Source organism: Dendrobium catenatum, unplaced genomic scaffold, assembly GCF_001605985.2.
Source record: "Dendrobium catenatum unplaced genomic scaffold, ASM160598v2 original_scaffold_27042, whole genome shotgun sequence".
NCBI classification, from domain to species: Eukaryota; Viridiplantae; Streptophyta; class Magnoliopsida; order Asparagales; family Orchidaceae; genus Dendrobium; species Dendrobium catenatum.
The window spans coordinates 110,366-120,432 of NW_021345501.1; the positions used below are offsets into that span (position 1 = coordinate 110,366).

The 10,067-nt window shown below is 32.9% G+C and overlaps 1 protein-coding gene across 1 annotated transcript; it reads right to left on the reverse strand.

Moving 5' to 3' along the window:
• Positions 1-2,421: 2,421 nt before the first annotated feature.
• On the reverse strand, positions 2,422-7,802 carry LOC110112862. Its single transcript, XM_020845240.2, has 3 exons — positions 7,648-7,802; positions 3,730-3,837; positions 2,422-2,922 (listed from the first exon to the last, which is right to left on the reverse strand). Exons 1-3 carry the CDS (start codon positions 7,711-7,713, stop codon positions 2,683-2,685), a joined length of 414 nt encoding a protein of 137 aa, XP_020700899.1. The 5' UTR covers positions 7,714-7,802; the 3' UTR covers positions 2,422-2,682.
• Between the last annotated feature and the right edge of the window lie 2,265 nt (positions 7,803-10,067).

Sequence of the window (10,067 nt, forward strand, 5' to 3'; positions counted from 1 at the left end):
CCCCCAAGAGAAGATGTGTTGTGTTTGGTTTTTATTTTTGATCAAGTTAACGTAGGGAATTATGACAATAAGTAAGCTAATGTATTTTTTTTTTAATCTAACATATGGGTTGCCAGCTCATGAAGTGGGTGATTTGCAGTCTACTTTTTTATCCGTTTACTCTAAACAGCATAATTTGATTCGAGTTGATCAAGATTCAGGATAGGATCTAATTTTGAGTTAGACCAAAATTTTACTTCTAATTTGACCCATTTTGACGCACCACCACTGTATATGTGCTTGTTATAATATTGTGCTAAGTGAAAGTGATGAAGCATAGTGAAAATTTTAGGTGTGCACGAGTGCGTTGCTAGCGCCGTTCGCTTGGATGGGCTGAATCTAAAATCTTTGATGGCTACACAGTATATATTTTAATATTTAATGAGTTCATAAAGACTTTCCAGACCATTGAATTAATAAAAAAAGAGAGATGCTAATATAAAATATATGTTAATTTTAAATTTATTTAAATAAATAATAATATAAATACTTAAATTAATTATTTATAATTATCATCATCTTCAAAAACAAATTGACACAATAACATATCATGACCTCACCTCACAATTTTGAGAATAGTTGGAATTTAGTAAATTCAAAAAAAAAAACAAAAAAAAAAAAAAGGTTTAAGCGGAGAAGCTGCAGTTACAATGTCTAAGCGTGGGATGCAAGAATGGTTGGAGTGTGATGGAGAAACTTGCAGATTTATTATATGGTGATTTTGTAATATCGTCTTTGAGGTTAACGATTATGTAACAAGATATCAACACACCATCATTATTCCCAAGGACGTTCTTTAGGTTTTCACGTGAATATGTCTTAATTGGCTTAATTGTTTCAAAAATAATTATAATATAAGAGGTCAAATTAATATCATATTATGTGCTATTTTTTTATTTATTATAGATGTAGTCTCCCTATAGGGAGAAATTATTCTGTGTGGAATCCGAACGCGTTCGGATGCTGCGTATTTACTGCTTATTTGTTGCGTATTTTTTTATACAAAATTTTTTCGTGCCAAAAAATAACAAATAAATAATACTCACCAAATACACAATAAATACGCAAAAAAATACGTAGAAAATATTAAATACACAAAAAATACGCAATAAATAAGCAGTAAATACGCAGCATCCGAACCTATGTCTGCGTTCAGACTGCGTACAGAATAATTTCTCCCCTATAGGCCCCTCAACTCTATAAAGAAGAGGTGAAAGGGTGTATTTTGAAAAGTATATTGACTTCATTCTGTGAGATTGACTTCCAAAATTATTAGAACTTTCTACTCATTCACCTCACTCAATTCTCTAGCTCTAACCTATTAATAATTTACTAGGAAGATATGTTTAAAGTTTAATCTAATAATAAAATACTTTGAATCATGTGATTGCGTTGTGCACCTAAAAATTGATTTCGCATGGCACATTCCAAGCTTAAGCATCATTAATGTGTAAAATTTTGCACATGCTCATCACTTTCACTAGCACAAATTATTACAAGCATATACATGTAGGTGCGTCAAAATGGGTCAATAGATTGAATTTGAGTCTAACTCAAAATTGATCCTATCCGAATTTGATCAACTCGAATCAAATCTGTTTAATAAACGGATAAAAAAGTAGACTCAAAATCGACCAACTATGACTGACAACCCATTTTAATTAAAAAAATATTATTAACTTATTGATCATAAAATTTAAGTTAATTGATCAAAAACAAAAAACAAAAAAAAAAATTATATGAACAAATAAAATTTTTATGGGAAAAAAATATATTAAATGTATCATGTTCAAATCAAAATCGGGTTGGAAATTCAACTTATTTAACAAACGAGTCAAAATGCACAATTCAAATTCAACCCATTTATCAAACAAGTCTAACCCAAATCCGACTTTAGTCAGAATAGTGTTGTGTTGACTGTTCGGGTCATTTATTGGAAAAATTATTAGGTGCGGAGTGCACACCGTCCGCACAAGCACTAGGTACCACCGAGTGCAGGTACCGCTAGTACCCAATACTTGTGTGGACAGTTCTCCCCTTCCGCACTCCGCACCTAATAATATCTCCATTTATTGACGCTTACTCACAAGCACTTCCACCCAAAATATTGCCTTGCTGCTTTGGACTGGCAACAAGTGCAAGTCTCTCACCGAATGCCTTCATCCATATCAGCGATCTTATAGATAAAACAAAGAATACTTAGCATAAATTGATACGCACAATGTACTCATATTACATAAATTTTATTTTTAAACATAAATATAAATATAAATAATTTAATTACAAATAAAAAATATATTTTTCATTTAAATAAAACTAAATTCTTAATCTATCAAAATTAGAAATATCAAAAACTCATCTCACAAAAATAAATACAGACATAAATTCGTGAGTAATATTTCAACCATAAAATATCCATATATCTACATACTCTTACAAAATACTAATAAAATGTGATATATTTGAAAATTTTTATTATATAAATACAATAACGAAATTTCTGCTCAAACACATACAACTAACAACTATCAATACCTCAACAAATTTTCTCACAGAAAATCATTGAATTTTTATTCAAAAAATTATCAAATAAATTTTTAGCAAACTTTTTTAACAATAAAAACATTCTCAAAAGGAACTTACCTAGTCTTCAGAAGCCTCATGCTTAAGCAAATCATGGGGCTCTTGCTGATCATCATTATTTTTGCTTACAGCAAAGCTTCGCCTTTGATCGGCAGAGGCGGTGATGACCGGAAGCCATACATCGGCTGTGCTACTAAGGAGCGAGCGAACCTCCGGGTTGGTAGCCATTGTTGACGATATCATCTGGTCCACATCATCTAGCTTGGCTGATAACCTGTCAAGCTCAGCTGCTATCTCAAGCTATAAATGAGAGAGAGAGAGAGAGCTAATTAGAAGGATACAGGCAGATTTGTTGGGCGGGCATTATAAAATTTTAATTACTTTATATATAGTACAGATATTTGAAATTTAATGTGTTCAAAAGTTACAGATATTTGATGTGTTCAAAAGTTAAATATTTAATTTGTGCTTCTTCTAAATATTAAAATTAGTTTATGTGCCCCCGCTAAAGAAAATATAACAACAATATCAAACTTTTATTCCAGTAAGAGGGGACGGCTACATAAATCATTTTTCTCCATTGTGTCTTATTAAGAGTTAAATTCATATTTAAATTATATAAAAAATTATCATTTCTAATATTTTCTAGCAAAGACTTTTTAAGTTTGTCTCTACCTTTCTTAACATAGATCAAATTCAATACATTCACTATCCTAACTGGGTCATTGAAAAGTAGATGTTTTATGTGTCCAAACCATCTAGGGTAACTCTCTCTAATCTTATCTACCAATCGAGCCTACTACAACCTTTTTCACGTACATACTTATTTCACATTTTGTTTCTAAGAGTGAAGCCACTCATCCACCTAAGCATCCTCATCTCTGCAACACTTAACTTTATGCTTCTCTTTTAATGACTACCATTCTATGTCATAAAATATTGTAGGTCTCACCAGCATCTTATATTCTAAAGAACATAGGGAGAATAAATTTCAAAAGTAAAAATTAGTTTATGTACTTCTTCTAAATATATTAATAAGCAACAGATATTAAAATTATTGAGAGGGAGAATAAGAAAATAGGATGATCAATGATGCTGAGTAGATACCTCATTGAGATTATTTGGAGGTTTTGGAGGCACTTTAGTTACTTCAATTCCCAGCGCTTCTATCTTCTCCCTTAGTTCAACTTCCTCTTGGTTGCTTAATGATTCTACCTGTATATATGAAATGGTCGGTTCTTTAGTCAATTTTAAGGTGAAGTTCTGCAATGGAGACATTTATTTTCTATATATTGTGAAATATGTTGCTGTAAAGATAAGAAGATGACAAAGAACGTTGATAAATGAAAAACTATCCTTTTGTAACAAATGCATTTATAAGAGCAATAACTTCTATAAATCAAATCTTTGATTGCGAAAAATTAAAATGCATCATGAAGTATTAACCAACAAATTTCAGTATTAACAAAGTGGGATTTGTTATCACATCATTCATCAAATTCTAACTATTTGAAGTCAAATTTATGAATCTAGGTCCATAATTTATGTTCAGTGATATATGTGGTATAAATTATAACTGTTACAATCTTCTGTCACAGGTACTAGCCAGTAGCTGCATTACATTTGACTCATCCATTTCCTGATTATTCCATTGATAATAATTATATACCTCACCAGAGTGAGTATATATATATATATATATATATATATATATATATTTAATGCCAAGTAATTGATTTCGTACATTGTATGGACAATATTCTGTTATTTGGGTTGCCAAACAAACTCCAAGCCAAACAATCATGATAAACTAAGCAGATAGAACAATATAGCCAGTAGCCATTTTGAATGTTAAGCTTAATTCACAAATGTGCAACTCCCTCTCATGTGTCAACTAACTATTGAAATCGTTTAAGTATTCAACTTAAAACTTCATTGGAAACTTAAAGCAAGAAATGGTTGTAGCACCTTCACACATACAAAGAGAAAGATGCATACTTCAAATGCCCATATTCACCAAAAGAATGCGATTTTCTGGATATTAAATATCCAGTAGAAGCTTGAATTTGGTCATAGAATTATATATAAACTACTTAGATAAAAATCAAGCGAGTTCAGTCTCTTATACACCGTTTTGAGGGCATTATCACAATCATTGAAGCACAAAAACAGCTGCTAATCACATCCCCAGGGTGCTAGCCAAATAGTGTGTTTTATATGTTTTAAGTAGGAAGCAAAAATGGTGTTACTTGCGTTGATTACAACGAAAGCCAAGTACAATGTGAATCTAAAAGACTAATTGCAAATGCAAGTATCTTTAGTTTCGACACAAATGGTGATTTTATACCATATAATTTCTTGCCTGAGTCTAAAGAGAGTCAATATGAAAAATGTTAAACTAATATATTAATATGTTTTGGTTGGTTCTCTCTCACATGAACCAAATTGGGCCAATTAAGTTGGTAATTTGGTCCATTTTAAACATTTTGTGAGCAAGTTTAAAAATGCTTATGATTTTCCTTGACCCCATACACCTACTGAGTTTGGCTAGATCTTAACTTGCATGTCTTTCTATATATTTGGGTTATTTTTATTGTAATTTTGAACTAAGCAATGCGCTTCTGTCTAAGTACCTTTGCAAGAGAATAAAGACTAATGTGCAAATTATGGTTAGAATATGACCAGAACCTGATCAATTTATAAAGAATGCAATACGAAAAATATTTGTTTAACATAATAAATATACTTAGGTTGGCACCACCTTTTTCTAGCTCTTTCTTGTAAGAGATCACAACGTGGTGGGGTCCGTGGGGAGAGGGATTTCATAGCAGTTGGGAGAAAGTGTTGGCTTCAATGTCGTAGCAACAATCATATTATTGGGGGGAGTGAAACTTTTGAAACATCTTGCAACAATGCGGTTTAGGGTTTAGACAACATTAGTAGGGGACACTGACCACTGCAAGCACCTCTCCGTGACTCAACTCTCATCAAGCTCTCTCATTGTTCGCTACTTTAAGCTTCTTAGGCAGAGCAAGCTAAAGTATGGGAGAGGTGAGGAGAGGAAATGAGGAAGCTTTGAGAAAAGACTCTTCTCAAGATTGCTACAATATCTGCAATATGCTTCCCTCTAGAAAGAAGAATGAAGAAGAGAAACTCTAAAACCTTAATGCCATGAAACCCACTTTCAGTACCGTCCAACAGGACACTCAGAAGGCATGCCAAGACATAAAAAGACATGTCAAAGAAGGCAGGAGAAAGGAAAGATAAGAGTGGAAGGATGTTACCAAACCTTGGGCTTCCCCTGGTATCCTCATCGATTTCCATTAACGTTAGGCAGGCCTTGGATTGGATTGGACTTCCTTAATGATGTCATCTTCTTCGTCCACAACATCCTAGTGGGTTTAGGTACAAAGGACACCTTATTGAAGCTCATCTATATTGTTGGGTATACTACAATTGTCTAAGTTACAGGAGTAATTTTCCATTAGAATTATTTAATTTTCTACGTTATTTAATAAATTCATTCCTTATAAAAAAAGGATCAATGGCGTATCTATTGCCTCATGCAACTATAGGATTTACGGGCAAACGTCACCCCTATAAGTTTCAAGTAAAGCTAACCTCATATCCAAGTTATAAGCAATTAATCATAAATCTCATAAATCAACTCGGACAAAACCAGTGGGATAGCTTCCTATCAGCTTCATTTTTCAAACCTCAACCATGTTGACATATAGTAAATAGCCTTTTAATTGTGCTTCAAAAATTTTATTGTCTAGAATGGTATTATGGACTGGCTCGTCATCCCGCATTCTAATGGTGAAATTCCATTACATTGTTTCTTCATCAAAGGTTTTACAATTTTATCGTCTCAATCTTAAAAAAAGTACATAATAATCTTAAACAATGGGTTTTCCTATAGCAGATTCCCAACCAATTTTACAACCCAAACAAAAACTAGATTCACTTGAGTGTTACAAAAACTAATTGAATCAAATCCATTCTGTCACTTTGTTGAATGGGAATTGTTTGAATTTACAATTTAATGCGATCAAATATGTATCGCCGCTAGAAGCGACCTAACTATTCAAGCAAAGCACATTTCAATTATTAATGTCATTTTATGATGACTAGATGTGAGAAAATGCCAACACCATCTTTTCGGCAGACTGGCATGAGCTGCATGACGCCATTGAAGGTGATTTTTTATACGGAAAGCCAAGAAGTAGAAGATACATACACATGCATCTATAAGGAAACACCAATAGATCATCAAAACGCATGCAATTACCAATTCATGTTGGACCAGAAAAGGTTCTTATTAAGGTTTTGGCCCATGCCATGATCAAATCAAAAACTGGACACCAAAGAAATTAGTTCTAAATAATTGATTACTCGCTACACTACTCAAAAGCACACATAGAAAAGGCTTGGCCCGAAAAATACAAGTCCATGTAAATAGGAAGCTGCATGTAAAAGTCGATAAGGAAGTCGCATCTATAAGGAAGTCGCATGATGCAAGAGCGATGCATTTAAAAATGCTCAATGACTATATCAGAGCGACTATTGGGAAGATCATATAGAGAATAAGACAGCAGAACAGGATTTGAAATTTGTTAATCATGCACATGCTAGAGAATTAGAAGCACTGCCATCAATATGAATGGTTTTGGCCGAAACAAGTAGGATAAAGTACAAATAGGTAGAAATTGACAAGTACAATCACAGAAATTGCATTGCATCTCTAGTAATGCTCTAGAACAAACAGAAGAAGAAGAAGAAAAAAAAAAAGAATCAAAGCGCTAAAATTTCGCAGGTTCAGGCCACTTAGGATTCGATCCTATTCTGGGCAGCGGAGAATTCAGAATATCGACTTTCAATATTTAAAATGGAAATCATCAAGCCGAAAGTAAGCATAATCCGGAATTCATAAAAAAAGGCATTGCAGATCCCGGAAAGGAAAAATGAAGTTTGAAGTTCAGAAGCCAGATCCGAAACAACGAAAACGATTAGACAGGATGTTACCTCTTGGAGAAGAGACGTTAGGAGCTCAAAGAGCTGAGCATCGGGCTTTCCCACATCATCCGCCATCCGAGACGATAACAAGCTCTAGGGCAAGGTTGATGCTTGGTTCCGTTCCGTCGGTTCTAGAAGATAAACTATACCACCATTTAACATAAAATTTTTATCTCATTTAATTTCTTTTCAAAGAAAAAATTAATCATAAATATTTATTTATGTTACATTCATTATAGTATTTCATGATTTTTTTTTTAAGTCCCTCTTTAGGTCATCTCCAACCGAATTGAGAAAAATTATTCTATGTGGACCTCGAATAGCGTCCTGAGATCAACCAGAATGCGTCACATCATTTTTTTGCTAGGTATCGCTCGATATCTGATGATGTGACGCATTCTGATTGGTCATCAGGCCGTCTGGTGTCCGCACAAAATAATTTCTCCCGAACTGCACACCACCGTATGTCGTTCGCCATTCGCTACATTCGAACTCTAAATCTCACGCCAAAATTCGGTAGGTGAAAGTGCAACGTCAATATTGGCATCTGACTGTTCAACTACGCCAAAAAATTAGGTTGCCGAAGACGAGCGCGAACGAGGAGAAAAGCACACAAAAAATGAGAGATTGTTATCTTTGTAGGAAGCACGCAAAAAAAAAAAAAATTCAGTTCGATAGGATATGAATCATGGCGTTTTGAAATTTTATTACATTTTAGAGTGCAAAATTGATTTTTCCCTTGGAGATTGCCCTTAATCATGCAAATATTACTTGTTAAGTGTCATCTTTCAAGGCTTGGCATTTTAGTATTTTTTTTTTTTTTAATTCACATCTTAGAATATCAAAATTAATTGAAACATTCAAAGTCGAATGACAGGGATCAATGTGTAATATTTATTAAACTTACATAAAATTTTACTTTTGAAAATCCTGATAAAAAATTCTTTATTAGTTAAGATTGACAAGCATCCTTAGTCACATCGGTCATAATAAGATATTTACTGATCGGGCTGCAAGCGAACCAAACGTTCGACGAGCTACTCGTTGTTCGGTTCGATTAAAGCTCGTTTATGATCGTTTAATTAGCTATACAAACAAACGAATAATATTTTAAATACTTGATTTTTAAATAAACAAACTTGAACACTAATGCGTTCGGCTCATTTATCTTCACAAACAACATCATTTGAAGTTCGTGAACAAGCTCGACATTAAGCTTGATTCGTGTTCGATTTTGAACTCGTGAATAAGCTAGATAAAAATAATTAATATTTGACTATAAAATTAATAAATATAAATAATCATTGCCTTTGTTACATAGACAATTACTTTTATTATAAATGTGTTTGTTCATAGATATGTTCATGAACGTATTTGTTTGATAATTAAAAAGAATCGATAAATATGTTCACGAACAAGCTCAATAAGCACTAAACGAACGAACATGAATTGAACATGAACCGAATATGAACACTCATTAATTTAATGAACCAAACATGAACACAAACAATAAAGCTCGAACAAACATGAACCAAACTTGAACAAGCTGATATTAAATGAACACAAACATGAACACTCACATACTTGGCTCGACTCGGTTCGTTTGCAGCCCTATTTACTGAATGTATTGAATCAATGTCTAAAAGAGCATTTTTTAAGACTAAAAAGGCTTCAATTTCATAAAGATTCCTTATCGGTTGAGCATCATATCGAGCTATTAGTTAATAGTAACTAGTTGCATGATAGCTTATAAGGCTATCTTATCCGAAATTATTCCGTGCAGAATTCAGACGGAAAAAATTCATCTAGATTATGAATGTATACAATATACAAATTGTGTATTATACACGTCATCCGATACACAACAATACTGAGCACTAATACCGAGCAAAAAAATAATATAGCACGTTCTAATTAATCTCTAGATGCCGTCTATTATCCACACAAATTATTTTTTCTAAGCACAGATGGCGACTCAACCTTCAATGTTTCCAATAGCTACAATAATGCCTTTCTTGAGCTTATTAATAGCCTGCTTCTAATCTTAGTCAAATAAAGTGTTCAATTAAAATGACAAAATAATGCAAAAAAAAGAACAAAATAAAACTGTTATCATTTCTTCAGCTTTACTTTGCTATCTTAAATTATAGCCATTCAAAATTTTTGCAGATGGTAAAATAAGTATGAAAATGAGTAATTATCCTTTAAAATGTGTGGCTCTTCTCTCTTATACGAAAAATATTTTGTCTGGAGACCAGACCACAAAAACCATGTGAATTTGCTGCCATTTATCTGCCCTTTTGTTATGCTTTTGTAAATATTCAACAAAAGAGCAGCAAATATGTCATTATGAATGCACTGTTCCTGCCCTTTTGTTAAGGACTTATAAAAGCGCAATAAATATTCAATTAGTAGGATGTTTGCTTCGT

Coding starts and splice junctions, on each gene's coding strand:
- LOC110112862 (XM_020845240.2), bottom strand. CDS start 7,713: ATGGCGGATGATGTGGGAAAGCCCGATGCTCAGCTCTTTGAGCTCCTA. Junction 3,838..7,647: donor TAACGTCTCTTCTCCAAGAG/GTAACATCCTGT, acceptor TCATATATACAG/GTAGAATCATTAAGCAACCA. Junction 2,923..3,729: donor CTCCAAATAATCTCAATGAG/GTATCTACTCAG, acceptor TCTCATTTATAG/CTTGAGATAGCAGCTGAGCT.